Source organism: Diadema setosum, chromosome 21 (genome assembly GCF_964275005.1).
Source record: "Diadema setosum chromosome 21, eeDiaSeto1, whole genome shotgun sequence".
NCBI classification, from domain to species: Eukaryota; Metazoa; Echinodermata; class Echinoidea; order Diadematoida; family Diadematidae; genus Diadema; species Diadema setosum.
In genome coordinates, this window is record NC_092705.1 from 21,858,276 (window position 1) to 21,876,996 (window position 18,721).

The following is an 18,721-nucleotide window of genomic DNA, read 5'->3' on the forward strand; positions in this document are numbered from 1 at the left end:
CTTCACACAAGACTGCCATAGAAGTGACAAGACTGAGTTTCTACGGTGGTAGGCCGTCATTACCAGAAGTCAACAACAGGCTTGTTAGAGATGTCAACTACTTGCACTTTGAGAATAACTCTCAGTGAGCGACTACACGCCAGTGATGCAATGTTCGCTCTGCCAGTGATGGAATTTTGACAGTCCGTCATCCTGAGTGACCGCATTCAATATTTCTATCTTTCTACAGCTTCATTACGACCAGCAGTTTGAAGAAACAAGTGACACCACTTTGGCCATTTGAATTCATCTTTAGTAGGTCTATCTACACCTTAAACTATATGTAATCGGGTAAGTGAATAAGCTGAGATTGGAATGAGACTATATTCCTACAGCTGAATGTTATCGATGGAAAGTTTGCTACAGGTAACGTCTGAAGTTACGTTGATCTGCCATCAGAGAGATGTGATACGGAGATAGATGAGGAGAAAGTTTTGCAGCTTTTCGTCAGTAGATGGCACTGTTCATGTTTCTCCTCTTTCAAGAAGACAACCCACAGCTGGTCTGCAGGTCTGCCTGGGTCCATTCATATCTTCATTTCTTTCCCACTTGGAAGCCAAAGAGTGATCTCGATTTTCGCTTTGGCGTGTCCGGCTCCGGCTCTGGTGGGGGCGTCTTAGGGACCTGGATGGCTGTGTCTCTCGCCTCGCGGACCTTTCGGTGTGGCATGGACAGTGCTCTCCGGACAGTGACTGTAGGAAAAGTCACAAAAAAACCCAAAAGATAAATTAAGAATGTGAGAAGAGCCATATGAATATGAATTCATAGGGTCATATTCCACACAAATGAATTTCAAACCTGAATTACATTGTAACTGAAGGAGAAACAGATAAATGATGTTGAATTATAAATTCTCTGTGCAAAAGCTCAAGTGTTCATGAGGGTCTCCACAACAATAAATTCAATGATCTTATTTGCATCTACAAAGCTAAAGGCCGTGTCACACCAGCCTTGCGTGCGACTTCCGAAGAACATTTTTGCTATCCGGAGGTCCCCGCAGATGACCCGCACATGACAGTACCTAGCATGTATCTCAAAAGTAGTTACCCGGAGGTGCGCACGCTCGCTCTATTTACCCGCTGCCAAAAAAGGCCCTGTCACACCAGCTAAGCGGGCTTATTGCGTATGGGGATTTTTCAGCACGCAGAATAATTTCTGCGGCCGGACAAGGTTTAGGGCGAGTTTGGCGTGGGTATTACATGATAAACGCGTGATACCTAAGTCCTTCTTGCGTGTATTCCGTTGAACTGCATGTTAGGCGCGTGGGTGTCACGTGATAGCTTCGTGATAGCTTCTTTTATGTCAGTTATGGGCGACATACGGGTTCTGCGAAGTACCTGCGCCACAACTGCGTATTATCTGCGTACTAGTCGCCTGCGAGGTGAGTGCTAGCCTGAACAATAGGCTGGTTCGAGTGGATGGGCAAACAATCATTTGTCAACTAGCTTTCAAGAAGTGAAGATGCCCCGTAGACGGAAAGTGCACAAGGGCAGAGAACATCCAATGGCTGGACAGCCACAAAGCCCGGAAGATTCACAGCAAATGCATCAAATTGCTGCTGAAGTCCATTCGGCGGATGAAGTCCTGTCCGAAAGGGTCCAGGTAGTCCTCGACGCCACAGAGGACAGAGGACAAAGAAGAGAATGAGCCAACAAATGGCACGCACTCCCTTCACATAGGCATAGATCAGCGGGCAACTTACCTACTTCAAGTGGGTCAAATGCCTGTGAATTGCGGCGGCTACGGCCCTCCTACGGGTGTTCTGCGTGGAACTCTTCGGGCAATCCTCGCGACTCATCCGGAAATAGTTTTGGTCATGCTCAAAACTTTGATGCGGGAAAATTGGACTAGCGTGCGCACCTTCGGGCAACTAAGGACGAGATAAGTGCTAGGTACTGTCAAGTTCGGGCCAACTGCGGAGAGCTCCGGGTAGCAAATTTGTTTCCCCGCAAGTCAAGCCGCAAAACTTCCCCAGATACGGTATGACAAGGCCTTGAGCATGCTCAAAACTTGTTCCGGAAGATTCACGGGAGTTGCCCGTAGAGGTACGCGCAGAACACAAGTAGGAAACCCTTACCGGTAGCACCTCACAGGCAACTCCAAAGCAGGTACTTCGCAATCCCCGTAAGTCGCTCGTAACAGAAAATGGATCGGTTTCAAAGCTCTCACGCGAGTCACACGGAACGCACGCAAGTAGAAGCTAAGTAGCACGCGTCTAGTAAGTAAGAAACAAGTGCAAAAATTGCAAACATTCTTGTCCGCCCGCGGAAAATCTTCTACGTGCTTCAAACTACCTCCTCGCCACAAGCCCGCATAGCTTGCCCGGACAGGTGTGACACCGCCTTAAATTCTTAATGATTACATGTGGTATTCAACCTGGATGACAAGACAGAATTTCCATTTGAAGGAAAAGGCAGTGTCCCTTATGGGAATATAAAGAAATATGCCTTTATGAAAAAAACAAGACAATGGCTTTTTTTGTGTGTATTTTCATGCATGTACTTTGTGAATGCAACATTCTTCTCTCCGTATTTCTTTCCACTTTCCAAATTTCATTTCATTTTCCACTTACATGGCTACTTAAACATAATTTGTAGAAAGTCAATGCTTGTGCAGATGACAAGGGGCATTACATTCTAATTTCAGAAATATACAAGTAGCACAGTGCAGTGCTAGAAACTCTACTTTTCTTTTTACTTTTCAAGTTTAATAGAAATTTGAGAAGTTACATTCCAGAAGCTTCTTGTCATTGAGATTGTCACTGACTTAATTATAATAGATGACTGGGCACTAAGGGAAGACAAGGAATGAATTGTGCAAATATCTCACCTCTGTCGCTGGGTTTGCTTGGCTTCGTGTTGTTGGTGGTTGATTTCAGAGCCGCCTCCTTGGCCGCCATAAAACTGCTGCCTGTAAGCACGAGGAGAAATGAAAGGAATAATGGTGATAGATTGATAAATATACAAGTAACGTGTACATGTATCTCATATACTGAATGGAACTGGAGCTACAACTTGTATCGCTTACACAACCTCTGACTGGCTTTTCTGTGATTACATATTACATTTTTTTTTCTTTATAGGTAATCTGAGAAACAAGGCATACATCCCTCAAGTCGAATGTGTTTCATATGATACTTTGATGCTGCATGAACTCGTGATATTCTCATTTCTGCAGTATTATGTGCCTGCCTTTTCCTGTCATAGCACCCTTCCTTTACAACTATTCAAATCACAATTTTGTTCACTCTCATACCCCAAGGTAACTTCCACATAGTAGAGTCAAATCACCTGTAATATTGGAAGCATTTTGGAATATATACTACAGATAGAGAGAGACAGCAAGAGAGAGAGAGAGAGAGGGAGAGATTCCACACTGACAGACTTCCTTTTTTTATTAGAAATTCCTATCATCGATGCTATCATAAATTTCAGTGAATTAAGGAAATTCATGGCTTCATACGCATATGACAATATTGCGAAAACTGGAAACAAATGAGCCTCTCCATTAAGTAATATTTGGGCATGCTAATCCACTTTTATAACAGACAAAAAAAAAGAGAAAAAAAAAGAAAACAACTGTCCTGCCAATGTGATTTGACTGTAAAACTTCAAGTACTTTAAAAGTATGTTGTTCAAATAAAAATAAAAATGAAGATGCCATGCCAGTACACAATGCACATGCCATTCCTGTGCTTACTCCTTCTTAATTTGTTTTTGACCATGGAAACATTGGTATGGGCAATGGTAAAAAAAACCATCTCATCCTAGAAAAGTATTCAATTACACTGACAAAAAAAGGTTTTGTCATAATCAGTGTTATTAACCGAAGAAGTCATTATATGGGGATATATATGTATATATATTTTGCAAATACCTCTTTACCAACTGAATGCTGGATGATTAGTATATTTATATGAAATATTTTAAAATGGGTTATACTCGCAAATTCAGGGCTAAGATGAATACTTCCTAATAGTTTGTCCAAATATAGACTCAAATGAGAAATACATGAAATATCATCATATGATATAATATCATATCTGGATATATTTGTTTGTTAGAATTTTGGTTGATGATTGAGACAAGTTCCTTTTGAAAACATTGAAAGCAGTGATGATATAAATTATATCAAAAAAGTGATTTTATGTTTTAGTTAAATGAGTTATCCAGTTAGATCAGATCGCAGACATATCAAACTGAAAAATAAATATTTAGAGTGAATATTCTTTGAAAACAAAAATAAATGAATAAAAATATCATGCTTTAGATGTGTGAAAGAATAATGAAAATAATTTGGTGAAAATCAAATCATATCACATGCAGAAATGAACTTAATCATGGCAGACATTCAATTTTTGCAGTCAGAGATCTGCAAAAAATGAATGTTGTTAAATTCATTGAGAAAATCATATCATTGAAAGGAAGTTAAAAGGCAATGTCTGATTGGTTGGTTGTTAGGAAGTTTCCATGGCAGCGTGGCATGTCTGCTATACGGAGAGAACCATGCAGAATTCTTACTCTTAAATCTTCTCTTTGGTCTGGATCTCTGCAGAGAACCTTCTCTGACTGAATAAAGGAACGTTTTCAAACGAATTAAGATTATTCTACCAACATCCCCACTTTCAAAAATGAGTTGTCATGGTTAATGACAGAGACAATGATAAAATGCAAGCTTTTAATGTCTTATCATTCACACAAGTATTCTGACACAAAGTCTAATAAATGCAACACATATTTGGTTGAGAGAAGTGTTGTTTTTACATAAATTCGAAAACAATGTTTATATTTCTTCAAAGAAGGTCCAGTGCTTCATTCTCATTATTATTCTCTTACTATGATATACACTTTGTAGAGGAATGAGAGCAAAAAAAAAAAAAAATACAATATGAGTATTATAGCAACAAGTCAAAACACATAACAAGATTTTTTAAACAAGGACAACTAAAAACAGACATTCAAAGCCCAAATGGAGTTTGTAAGAAATTAGTGCAATAAATACATGTATCACCCAGTTGTATATCAATGTTTCAAATAATTCAAGGAAACAACACATACTAAGTGTTTCAAATATACACTTATATCAGGTATGGATAGGAGAACGATATGATGTTTAATTTTTGATAAGCCAAAATCTTCAAGACAAATGTTTTGAAGCCATAATATTCATAATGCCTCAAGTGTTTTATATATTGCTTGATTTCCATTTAACAGTTAATCAAAATTGAAAAATATGAATTATAAGAATTTAGTGAAATAAACAACAGTAATTAATTCTCTGGTCAAACTTTACTTCCTAATACAAGCAAATCTGCACAAAGGCCGTCAGAAGACTGATCTAAAAGACTGCACAAATTATTCAAACAGAAATAAAGTAGTTGCAAACAAACAATAATTAGTGATGACTACATAGCCTTCACCTTTTCTCTCTCGAGTCAAAATACCATATGAACCCATGTTAGTTTTGCCACAGCACCAGTGATTATCTTCACAGAATTTAACCAAGACAGTAAAAGTTGCTTCAAAAGAGAGTATACAAATTTGAGGCCATTCCAAAGAAGAGCTAATCCTTGATGGACAATTTAAAAGTGTCACTCAAGAAGCCAAAGGGTGAATAAAAAGACAACAGTTTCTTGATATATCAGACAAACAAAACTCTATGGTCTAGTAGACTTTTATAGATAATAACTTTGTTGCCTTGGAAACGTAACATATACCACATAAATAAACCAGAAGGAAAGATGGAAGTCTTACCTCTCGTGAGCCCCTCGTGGACAATCTTGCGCTCTTTGCCGAAATGTCTCAGCCATCGCTTCTTCTCCTTCCGGTTCCGACACATGAAGACGTAGACCTTGGGCGGGTCCTCGAAATTTTGGATCTTCCATGCATAGCGGAGGGTGAGGTTCCAGTCATTCTCTGAGGGACCAAAACAGAGGGGAAAAAAATTATAATTTGTACAGGTAGGTGCCTACTAGGGATGCCATTTATTAAACTGTAATGCAGTGTTCTGAGAGCTGAAAGGTATATTATCTGTGGACAAACATTATTTTTACCACTAGAGCAATAGACATTTTCTACATGTAGCAATACAACTTGGAAAATAGTGTTTTCCATTAAATCTGCAGAATTTTCGGCGCAAAAATGAGCTTATCTATCTTTTATTTGGTCGTTTTTTCATTCCATAATGTTTCTGTGTATCCTTGAGCTCCTGCTGTTTGCAGAATATACATCTATCCTTTTTTTTTCAATATATGTCACTCATGTTTGTTTCTTTGCGTATAATAAGGTACACATTTCTTTTTAAATATATTGCAGTGCTTTGTCCCTTTCATCCTTAATATTCACATGAGCTATTTCCATGCAATGGTTCTCATTTTCTTTTTCTTTTTAAATTTGCCAGCCATTTATCGATAGGAATGACAGATAGTTCTCTGAACAAGAAGAACAATTTCTGTACTCATTTGTAAAATGAAAACAGAAACACACGACACTAACTATAGAGTAAGGCCATCACTGGCAAACAGGGGTAATACCTTTGCCATCAGGAAGATCTTCAATCTGGCAGTCATCCAAATCGATGCGATCCTTGTAGACAAAAACATCTCTCCTCAGAATGTCCTGAGGAGTTAGGAAATGCGAGATGAACGAGAAGTGAACCTTACAGTCTATGCAAAAATCATTCAGGCAAGAAACGGGGACGATTTTATCGGCAGAAGTGATCTTTCAAATACAGATGGACTAACATCTAATCTTACCAGCTTTCTGGGTCATATGACAGTAATTTTAATCTGTTTTTGCCAATGACAAAGCATCAATCTCATGTTTATTTGTTTTTTTGACAAAAATACTTTCTTGATAGAAATTCTTGTCGTCACAAGTTTCCAACCTTGCTGCACAAGCACTATTCAGTTGAATTAACAAAACAAAAGCAATGTGAAATGACAGCCAGATGCATTTGAGACAAACAAAACATTATATGCCTATCTCAACGGCAATATACTGTAGGATATATATACAACACAATGAATATATAAATAATGAAAGGAAACATTTGGTGCTGTAGGCACACTCATCCCTTTACATGTGATATAATGGTATATCATATAATGCATATTTTGATTATGTAATGGTGGGTTTACATACTGCTAGAATATATATATACTCGAGTATACTTTTATGTGTATTTATGGTATGTGACTACACTTGCATGTGCACACATATACATCAGGTACATATATCATATGATTGAACACATACAATGTACACCTCATAATCTGCTTTCACTTACAGTCTGGGTTGCACTTGCATGTAATATACCATCTGGGAATATATGTTCGCAAATGTATGATTGTATAATTGCGATACATACAAAGTTTACAGTAAAATGGGATATGATTTTTTAAATCACTCTATATTGGTGTTGCAGTATATGAATGTTTATATAACATGTTGTGACATAGCTTTATTGTGTGAACAAGTGTACTATCACACCATTTGACCAAATCTTACACTCACTGTCATACAGCAGTATAGGCAGCATAAATGAACTAGTATATACCAGACACTTGTAATCTAAATCTAATGACAGCTTATCCCGTTGAGAGCACAGGAACTAGATAAAATCCCCATGAAGGTTCTTTGTTGTTTTTGTTTGTTTTTACAATTCTTTTTGATCAATTCTTGATTTACAATTCAGTTTGTCATTGGCTATCAATTTACACTTTCTTCATTAAATGATAAATATTGCCCTTTGAAGCTGTCTTAACATAGTCATCACAGCATTTAAAAACCAAAGTGAACTCAAAGAATGATATGGGCATCATACAATTGTACAAATCACCAAACATACAGAATGTTATCATACATCAGACTTGACGTGCAATTGTCATGAATGCATAAAACAGTTGTTAGGAAAATGACACTCATTAGTTAGCCCAACGACCCAGGTTTGCAAACTTGCACAGAGAAATCACACAAGAACTGAAAATTAGGAAAGAGCTTAACAGAAAGAATAAAGCGATATGGACAGAAAGAGAAAGAAAGGCAAAAACTGCTATCTTAAAAAAAAACAAAAAACATATCACTTGCTATGATTTTTAGCTATAACCATCACCACAATTAACTGCCCCACTAATGCACAAGTCTGCTAAAATTGAATGTGCATTCTCTACACTGCCATACACCCCCTCACATATTGCCCAAGGTTAAAAAGTGCTATGCCAAAAGCATCCATATCCCTCGTAAGTTGTTGATCCACCACCGATTCCTATGCATGGGATTACAACGTGTGCACTCGATAATGTGTTGGTTACATAAGCTGGGAAACCAGACGATGGACATGATCGAGGGGGGACTTTGAGACGGAAATCTTACACGCCACATGTAGAAAGAAGCTGCCAGGTACTCCTTGGTGTGAATTTCTCCCCTTCGAGTCTTATCAATCCACTCATCTATCCACAACTATGTACACATATGGGTACACGACAGAAGGTTGAGGACAAAGAATCGGTACAGCGTTAGAGAACAGGGTTTCCATGGAAACAAAGAGTAGGAAAAAATAGCCCAGTTTTCAAATCGCTGAAGTAGGAATGGTAAATTGGGCCATCCCGCAAATGGTGGATTTGTATGGCAGAAGTTTTTGTCACACGAAAATCAAACACATCTGGATGAATTGAAATACATGTATGCCTTCGACAGCAGTGAAGTACACATTATAAGAGCTACAAGGAGCAGTTCTGTTTTCCTATTTTGAAGTGAAAGTTGTTTTTTTTTTCTTTCTTTCTAAATCAAGGATTTAAACTGCGCTTCTGAGCTAATTTTTTTTTTAAAGATAAATCTGCCACTTTCATATAAAATTTCAGTTTTCTAGTTCGAAATGTTCAGTGATTAGGAGTATTATGAGAGACTTTGGGAGGCTGAAAATCAACTCTAGTTGATCTGAGCACTTCAATGAAGGCTGTAATGCACTTCAAAAGTGAAATTCACTGGAACAAAATAAAGCCAACTCCTCAAAAAAAAAAACAACAACAAAAAAAAAAAGCAAACTACATAAAGCCCAAATTGAAATGGTACATATTTGCTTCGATCAAATCATTGTAAGAACTTTTATGTCAGTATAATGAAAGTGAAACATGTGAAGTCAATTTCACTTCAAACAGACCTCATTAATACACTAAGAACAGATAAGAATTGATGTTTTTTCAGTGGCCTCTGATAGGAACCATTTCAAAGCTTTGTCAAGCATGTAAACATATATCTTTTTAATATCTTTTAATCTGTGAAACTTTGTCATGTGTTGTAGTTTCTTTTTTTTCACTGCAATCTCTCCTTGTTGCAGATTTGACCTTCACATGCTCTGTCAATTTGACATCCTTACAAAAGGAAAGACAGTGATATTGACTGCCTTGTGGAAAGGGACAAGAGTGTATTAAACACTGTCTAGTATATAAGAAAAGTTAGTAGAAAGATCTAGTCCCATAGCTTGCCTAAAAAGAGTGAACAGATCCCATGTTGTAGAGAGCTACAGTGGATCTACAGAATGCAAATCACTCTCACCATGCACGAGTGCCACGCAGCTTGCATAACCCCTAAATTGGCAACACAGCGACTAGCAAATGACTTGAAGTATAGCTGCGTCTATCTCACTTGCATTGTTAACAACCGACACAATCCAATCACATCATGCTCTATCCATTGTGGAAAGAGACATCTAATATTCCTTTCATCTGTTTTTTTTTTTCACTCCTTGTTTCTACTGTGTCTATGGATTTGTTTATTACCAAATTTACTATGATACTCTTTATAGCACAGTCCCCATCCAAAAATTTGAGAATGAAAAGGAGCAACCAAATGTCACAAACTTTATGCAAATGGTACGGTACGAAGACAGGGGAAGTTGTTCAGATTTTGATATTCTGTGAGGGAGACACAGCACAGAGGGTTTATTAATTTTGGCATAACATGCTTATCTTGTTTGACTGAGACATAACAAATTGACAGAGTATGAAACTTCCTATTGCATTGGCAGCATGACAATTCAACTGTGTGCTCCTTAGTTTTCTTTTGACATTTAATCGAAAAAGTGATATAAAAGTTGAATTGAATTCAGCACTGAATCACAGAAGAGACAAAAATTGCCAATACATCAGTTATTGCTGGAGCTGTCTGTCAGTCATCTCTTCGATTCTTTTCTAAACAATCATTGCACAAAGCATGAGGAACTAATTAGCGCTAGAGGGTGATGCCTGCTTCAATTCTGTTGCCTGACATCCCTGAGGAAGAAAACCACCACATGAGTTCACAGCAGCCAAAAGGATAAACCCGCAGTTACCCCTGAGCTCCCAAGATGTCAGAGAGAAGAGAAAGAGAGAGTAGATCGAGAGCAGCAACGCCTCACATACCTTTCTGCAGATGATGAGCTGGTGGTCAAAGAGGAAGAGTTGGCGTGGCGACGTGCGATGCCTTCCCGTCAGGCTGACTCGGGCAACTTCATCGGAGTAGATTAGCATAGAGCTGCGGTCCAACACGTCGTCTCCCTATACACATCAAGACATGAGGCAGATCAGTGATCAACTTTGACTACATAATAAGGAATATTTGAGATGGTAAGGTTAGAAAATTACTCAAATACATTGTAGGCCATTCCTCTCAGATCTTGATAATATACATGAATGACAAAGATCATGGAATCATGATAATTGTGCAGGCACACAGCAATTTTAACAGCAAAGCAGACATGCTATGGAGACATGAAATGCATCTATGTCATCTCAATTGCACTTTGTCTTTCTACATATCAAAAAATTGCACATGCATCATGAGAATTTCCCCTCCCAAAAAACAAAAAACAAACAAACAAACACACAAACAAAAAACAAACAAACAAACAAACAAACAAATCTACAGGTAAAATGAGTAAGGCCCAGCTTTGTTCAGGTGAATGACTGACAGTGATCAGTTTTGCCACATCAGAAATCTTGATGGGAGATTATTCTTTCATATTCCTTTTTTTTTTAAACAGTCACTACATATTTTGGAACCTCTTTGAAACCATACCTATAAAACTATACAGGATAGAAAACTTTGCATATCATTTAAATTGATTTTGGACTAGTATTACAAATTGGTTCAATGAGGTACGTAGAATCCTCACCTCCCAATCCCCAATGTTCTTCTGCCACAGTGCAATGTTCTCGATGTGCTCGATTCGCCGTTTCCGCTCGTTGATGCTCTGTGCAACCTCCCTCATGGCGTCGAGGGCGCCCTTCAGCGGCTCGTAGTCCGGGTGCTGGGGCCTGGTGTACTTGAGCAGTTCGTTCAGCTGCAGCGGGTACTTGCAGATCTTCTGGACGGGGGTCAGGAGGAAGCCGTCTAGCGAGATTTGAATCATGGCCTGCAGGAGCCGACATGCCTGTGAAGGAAAACCCCAAAGAACCAGAGTAAATCAAAGCATTAGGACATAAAGAATAAACAGACAATTAAATTCAATTTATTGCTTTCATTTCATTTATTTCCAAATCTGATAAAAAGCACATATAGTGTACAGAGGTTATAAGGACTATACATAGAACATAGGAGAAATACAGAAAAAAGGTCCTAGATCTATACCATTTTCACAAGAGACAAGACTCTAGATAAAACAAGCATTTAAGTATATTCATTACCTAGAGAAATAGAAAAATGTGAATTTGCAAGCAATGAAACCCATCTTTCAGGTCACATGTAGTGGTGGAATGATATGCTGGATGCAAAATAGGCATCCTACACTTGATGTATTTTCTCCCAATCATTTTGAATGACACAGCAAGCATTGCTAAACATTTTTAATATTGAATATTTGCAAGAAATTATTCAGCTGACTCGATAAGGACAATGATATAATCTTTGTAGCTGAGCACAAATAAAAAAAAAAATGGAGAAAAAAAAAATGCCCCTACCATTGACAAGTGTTTGGTCTGTTAGCCCAAGAAATACAACCTTAAAAAGCAAAATGACATAGATACAAAATTAGCTTCCTGGGAATTCCAGGCAACATGTGTGCCAAAACATTCTTACAAATGTGGCTTTTTTTTTTTTCTGCGGTCAGTACCTCATCATAAAGTCAAAATTGTACAACGCACTTGGCTACACTCACCTCAAAGAATTGCACATATTTGTTATCCTTCATAAGGTCCTGGAGTTCGCTGATGGCGTGGGGATAGTTATTGCAGTACTCGCCGTAGATGTTGAACTGGTTTTTCTGTTCCATGAAAGAAGTCATTGGAGAATATCATACATCATGCCAGTGTCGTTCATTGCAAAAGTTTCAGTCTTCACAGGAACACCTTGAAGTTCTTGAAAAAAAAAAATATTCTATTCTAAATGCCTCAACACACAGCTGAATGTCAGGTCCATGACAACAACATCTGGGGGGGATTTCATGAAGGAACTTGTCGGATAAAATGTCCGACAAGTCAATTATATCCGACAAATTCCGAGAAATCAGCCAATCAGACTAAAGAATTTCTCAAAAACTTGTCGGATATAATTGACTTGTCAGATATTTTATCCGACAAGTTCCTTCATGAAATGCCCCCCTCATCTATTATAATCCTTCTGCAACAGTGAAGACATCACATGACTAAAATGATAAATTCCACTATTTTCATAAAAGGGAAACCAGCTTAAAACAAGACCGTATCTGAATAATATCATCTTTCATGTATCAATAATCCCTTTAAATCGGATCATACATGGTACATAAGAATAATCATAAAATCTGCATTAACTTTTGGAATTTTTGCTTGTGTGAAGGACTTTCAAAAAAGGATTTTATTACAAAGATCATCCCCTCCCATTGAAACACAAATAACTAGGTGAGTATATAACATAAATTCCTCAAGTGCTGTCTCTTCAAAAACTTCAGCTACAACGCCGTACATTACTGCCCTTAAAGGGACTGTACAGTACTGGTTGAGGTGGGGATTCATGTTTTGAACATTCTTAAGTGAGATAATGAGAAACCTCTTATGAAATATGAAAGAGCATGTAACTTTAAGAAGGATTCAACGTTTATTTGATGAAAATTGGTTCTCAAATGGCTGAGATATCAAAAAAAGTGATAATAATAAAAGGCGACAGGCCACAACTTTATTAGAATCTCTTTGTTTCATCTTGTTTTTGGATATCTCAGCCATTTCAAAACCGATTTTCATCAAATAAACTTTTGATACACCTTAGAATTGCATGCTCTTTGCCATCTCATAGAGTGGTTTCTGAATATCTCGCAAAACGTTAAAAGCTAAATCCTCACCTCGACTAGAACTGTACACACCCTTTAAACCTCAGTAGATCTTTAAACCTCAGTTAGCTGTGTCTGCTGATGGGCACAGATGTTTGGGAATTATTGTTGATATTTAGAGATTACCTAATCCTCCTAATCCCAAGTGTGTCACCTTGGTCTTCCTGTCAGACTGAGGTACATTTCTACACCTGATTGTGCTTGCTGAACTTTAAAACTAGATTTAAGTTTGAGGGGATTATCAAAAGTTGATGAAAAAGCGTGGCAAGAATAAACTACAGTAAAACCAGAACTTTCTGTGTGCATGAACTTTTGTTAGGAGCCAGAGTTTGTGAAAGTTAAACACATGCCAAAAAGGTTTTGTTGGCACAGTGCATTGAATATCAGTGGCAACTCGCAAAAATGTGTGTCTGGGTGCATAAAGGGGTAAGAAATGGGAAGGAACAGGATGGACAGACTGAAGTGGAAAGCACTGGAGAGAGAGAGTCTCACATATTTGAGGAAGCACGCTCCGATGGCACTGAGGTGTGGCATATCCACATTGATGCATGTCTCGAGGTCCACCAGGAAGAGCATCTGGAATGAATGGATGTCCTCGATGTTGCAGAAGAGTTTGGTCCGCAGTGCGTCCGAGAACATGTCGGGTCTACTCCGAGCCTGCTCGATGTAGCCCTGTTGAGAGCGGAGATCAATCAGATTATTAAAGGGTATTGCAGTCTATACCGATGAAAATACTTGTAGCTTCTACTGTCAAGCTTTCAATGGCAAACATGAGACACACTCCAGCTCATATCTTACATTTTGGATAACACTGGATTTGCAAAAAACAGCACAACCAGCACAACATACTTCATCTGTATTGAGATTGTTTACTTTCTTTCTTTTTTTTTCTTTTTCTTTTTAAGGAGGAGGAGGAGGAGGCAAATATATCATTTTAGAGATCATGCCACGGATCACTGTAATGTCTTGTTCTACTGAGATCCAACCTTTGTGAGAAAATCTTCATGCACAAAAATAACCATATGAAATTATTTCTACAAATATATACTGAAGCACAATGAAGGTACCATGCACTCGTGTATATTTCATGCTCGTAATAATTATTATCAGAGAAGACACTTTCAAGCAACGGGAGATCAGCATTTAGTACGTTTGGATTTACTTTTAATGGCCACTAAAGAAGCACTTCAGTGCTTCTAAGCAAGATACCACAGAACAATGGCACAAGGCTCTTTCAAAAGGTGATCTTATTTGGAATACAACTACTTGGGAGAATTGATATCCTTTTGGCACATACTACGACAACCTTTTTTTTTTCATGTTGAAAGCGAAAAGTTCTTCGCGTAGAAAGTGACATAGCAATTAGGTCGTGACCTCTCACCTCACTGATGTTGGCCAGGTTACGGACGTAATCCCTCTCCGTGGTGATGATCTCCCGGATGACGTTTGCCCGCACCTCGTCGTTGCTAAGGAAACTGAGGCTGACCTTGCGCATGAGGGGCTCGTGGGTGGTGCTCAGCCCCCCTTGCTGGTTGGCCGCCGTGTTGTCCTGACTCAGGCGTGAGATACACTCCTCTACTGTCTCCCCCTGTGAGACTTTGAGCTGTCAGAATAAAGATAAAATCACAGGTAAGATCTCTCTGGCTCTTCTTAACCAGCTGAGGCCGGGCTGATTTTGCTACAACACGCATTTTCCATAGACACCTGCCCAAGTATTTTCGGGACTCGTCTTCAACGGGTTAAAGTTTGCCACTCAACAGTCCTTTCATGGATTACATACACATGGTGCTACCGCAAAACTCTCTTCCTCATTTACTGTTCATCACCTTGCAAACTTTCACACAAAACATGAACTTTCTATTGCTTTTGTTTTTAATACCACTAACAAGGTTGTTAGGCAGTGAATTTATAATCCTGACAAAATTATATCCCATCAAAATCTGAATGACTTGAAGAAACTTCAGACACTCCTGGATAACTCCTAAAAGCATCAAAATAATTCCTTTATCTGACATCTTAGGACAGTAAATGTTGCCAAATATTCCCCTCCCCCCCCCCACCCTACTCATGTGCTCTACCCCCCGCTGCACTCACCCTGACAAATTGAGCCGGTAACCACCCTTCCTGCTTGTCAATGCACCCCCACCACCAGAAGGAGTCGGTCATGTCGGTGATCTCCACCACGTCTCCCGCTTGGAAGGTCAGCTCGGTGCCATCCATAGTCACGTGATCAAACAGGGCCTCTGCCAGCGTGGCGGCAAAGAACTGGTCAAATGTCTGGAAGAGAGAAGAGTGTTTAGTGCACTAAGACTAGTACACTGACTCATAATACATCAACAAAAGATTGATGTTGCAACTGCTAGACAAATTGCTTTGCATTGACATACATAAAAAAGACTTCACTAATTTGAAAATGTAGACATTCAATCAATATGACACAGTACAACATTTTGTCAGTCTATAGCCCAGTGACAGCATTGCAAAGAGATATAGGAAACGATAGAGTCAAGGGATATGTAAAAAAAATAAAAAGTTGGGAAGAGACATAAAAATGCCATTTTGTTCTATGTCTGTATTTATCTTAATAAAAAAAAAAAGATGCACATCATATCACTGAGAGAGAGAGAGAGAGACTGAGAGTGAGCGAGAGTTTGAGCAGTCACCTTTGCAGAATTCATTATGTATGGGCTTGACAGAGTTTTTGCATGGTTTTGAAAATTATCGCTCACTGTCCACCGATAATGTTGGGCACCCTGTCGGAGTTAAAATTCTCTTTCATCAATGTAACAGTATCCATTTCACTGCCAGGCCTACAATATTTTGGGCATCCTACTACATGAACAGACAAATTCACGAGAGTTGTCATCCTATATTCAGCCTACTGTGTCTTAATTTTGATATCACAATTTTTGCATCAGGAGTGCCGTCAATTGACATTTGTCTAAAATCCCATAAACCTAAAAAGTATGTTTAAGTCTCTGCTGCTTTTTCTATGATCACTACTGTGTATACTCACCTCTGACATTCTGGCGTTGATCTTACTGAGATCAGGGTCTGATAACATCTGTTCTTCATCTCCGAGTCCTGGGGTGAGGTAAAAGATTCAGAAACGACAAACATCGCGTCAAGCTTCATCTTTAGCACTCAATTCCACATCTTTCTTCTTTATGATGTATCTACAGGGCTGCCAACATCCATATGTTATAATCATGGAGATTCAAAAAAGCTATCATGGAAAAACATGTGTATTAGTGTATTACATGAAATCTCAACATGCAAAAAACAAAGCCCAAGAAGTGTATTAATGTTTTTTGTTTTGTTTTGTTTGTTTGTTTGTTTGTTTGTTTTTGTTTTGTTTTTTTAGTTCTCTCATCAGGACATGAAAAGAAATCCATGGAGCCTTCTGCAGATTCAGGGAGACTTTAATTCCGGCAGTTCTGTATCTGTGTATTCATGAGGCAGATCTCAACTTTGTAATAATCTTCCTTTTCAAATGTAAATGTCATGTAAATGTAAATATCATTTCATGTGTGGACTGGCATATGCACTGTACAACAATTACAGCAAATATGAAATATACCTGGTACTGACTCATAGTGCTTGACTAAGACATTGACTAAGACATTGACTAATAATGAGATTAGGAACCTGTTGCAGAAATTAGGACTCTTGAAATAATGCTGACAAATTGTGTCCTTAAATGCTTCTTCTGACTAACAGAAGGCCAAAAGCTGTCTCATTTCCACACTTGAGGTCAAGCAACCTTTCATGTAACAGAGTTAATAATAAGATTTTTCTGGTTGTCAAATGGGATGATTTGTTGAAGCATAACACATGATGTATGCATCTGTGACTGCCACAGACTCAATAAACTCCCATCCACAAGGTATATTTAGACATCTCATATATCATGGATTCACTTGTCACACTTGTTTTTGGCTCAACAAATCAGATTAGAGAAAGCTGGTGCTGCAGGCCAACATTTGAGGGTTTCTATGAGCTCATTCAACATACTGCTGACGACACACAATACATATTGTATATCCCAAAGGATATTGTGCATGCTAGCTAAACAACCACTGAAAATGTATTTACATGACATGTACACCCAAACTGCAATAAAAAACAACCACAACAAAACATAAACATACATAAACTACATTGTAAAACAAAGAAAGAAGCAAACAAACAAAATAGCAGAAATGTGGGTTCACAGATATTTATGAGGGATTAACACATGGGCACACCACTGATGTATAGTGAGGCTAGCATAGTATTACGTAGCTGGCACTCATACACTATACTTTCTTGGAATCATGACCAGTAATCTGAATTCATTTTATATCTCTTGGTGCTGGCTCGGTTTGCAGCTATAAGTATGTGATCCACCTGCTATGGGGCCTTAATCATGAAGTTTGTATGCCAATCAAATAGAACCAAGATCTGGCTAGAAGAAATAAAGCTGCTATAAAGGAGCATGGTATTGAGAAAGCATAGGAGGCCAAAGAAATGTTAAGAAGTCACAGCGCAGAGCAGATTTTCAATCCGACCCTGGGCAGGGAGTGAAAAGGATTGATGTCGAGGGATTAACATCAGGGAATATTCGTCACCTGGTAGTCAGGCCAGACTACATACTGAACAGTGTTTATCAATAGCATCTGTGTTACAGATCACGACAAGGATGTGTGGTAGATCATTCACCTTTATAATCTATACCTTTTCAGACCAAAGCCCTCGTCAATATCTTCTTTCTTTCCTCTTCATCCATTCTTCATTTCAACTTTGTTTACTTTCATTGCTTTTTAACTTCTTTCTTTCTTTCTTCCTTTCTATGTACCTTCCTCCTTTTGCTGATTGTTCTCATGTCTATCTCCTTCATTTCAACAATGTTTTCTTTCATTGTTTCTTACTTATTTTTCTTGCTTCCTTTCTTTCTATTCATCTTCCCCTTTTCTCCTATTGTTCTTATGTCTATCTCCTTCATTTCATATCCTTCTCCTCTTCCTCATTCTTCTTCCACATCTTCCTTTATTCCTTCCTTCCTTTCTTCCTTCGTTCCTCAGTTCATTTCAGTAATGTTAACCTGTTGAGGATGAGTCCCAAGTAATGCATACGCCGAATATTTCGCGAGTCAGGTGCTACTCGCGAAATTAAAAACGCGCAAAATTATTGACTCTGAACCTGATAGGAATGTGCAGTACGTGTACACATTTCTCCATTCAGTACAGGACTCCACGATCGCGAATTTAACCACTCGCAAAATCGTCGGGAAGTCTCGATTCGCGAAAATTTAGACTCGCAAAATATATGGCGTATACAGTATACTCGGGCAGGTGTCTATGGAAAATGCATGTTGTAGCAAAATCAGTCCATCCTCAACGAGTTAAACGGTTTTTGCTCTTTA

General features: G+C 38.5%; 1 protein-coding gene across 1 annotated transcript in view; it reads right to left on the reverse strand.

The window, feature by feature from the left end:
- The window catches only part of LOC140244681 (uncharacterized), a 133,443-nt gene continuing 114,722 nt past the window's right edge, over positions 1–18,721 (reverse strand). The window contains exons 9-19 of the mRNA XM_072324298.1: positions 16,334–16,401; positions 15,412–15,594; positions 14,699–14,920; positions 13,810–13,989; positions 12,172–12,276; positions 11,191–11,448; positions 10,439–10,573; positions 6,572–6,656; positions 5,793–5,954; positions 2,869–2,949; positions 1–731 (exon numbers count right to left, since the gene is read on the reverse strand). Of these exons, the coding sequence (XP_072180399.1) occupies positions 574–731; positions 2,869–2,949; positions 5,793–5,954; positions 6,572–6,656; positions 10,439–10,573; positions 11,191–11,448; positions 12,172–12,276; positions 13,810–13,989; positions 14,699–14,920; positions 15,412–15,594; positions 16,334–16,401 (1,637 nt within the window). The 3' untranslated portion in view covers positions 1–573. The remainder of the gene's footprint in view (positions 732–2,868; positions 2,950–5,792; positions 5,955–6,571; positions 6,657–10,438; positions 10,574–11,190; positions 11,449–12,171; positions 12,277–13,809; positions 13,990–14,698; positions 14,921–15,411; positions 15,595–16,333; positions 16,402–18,721) is intronic.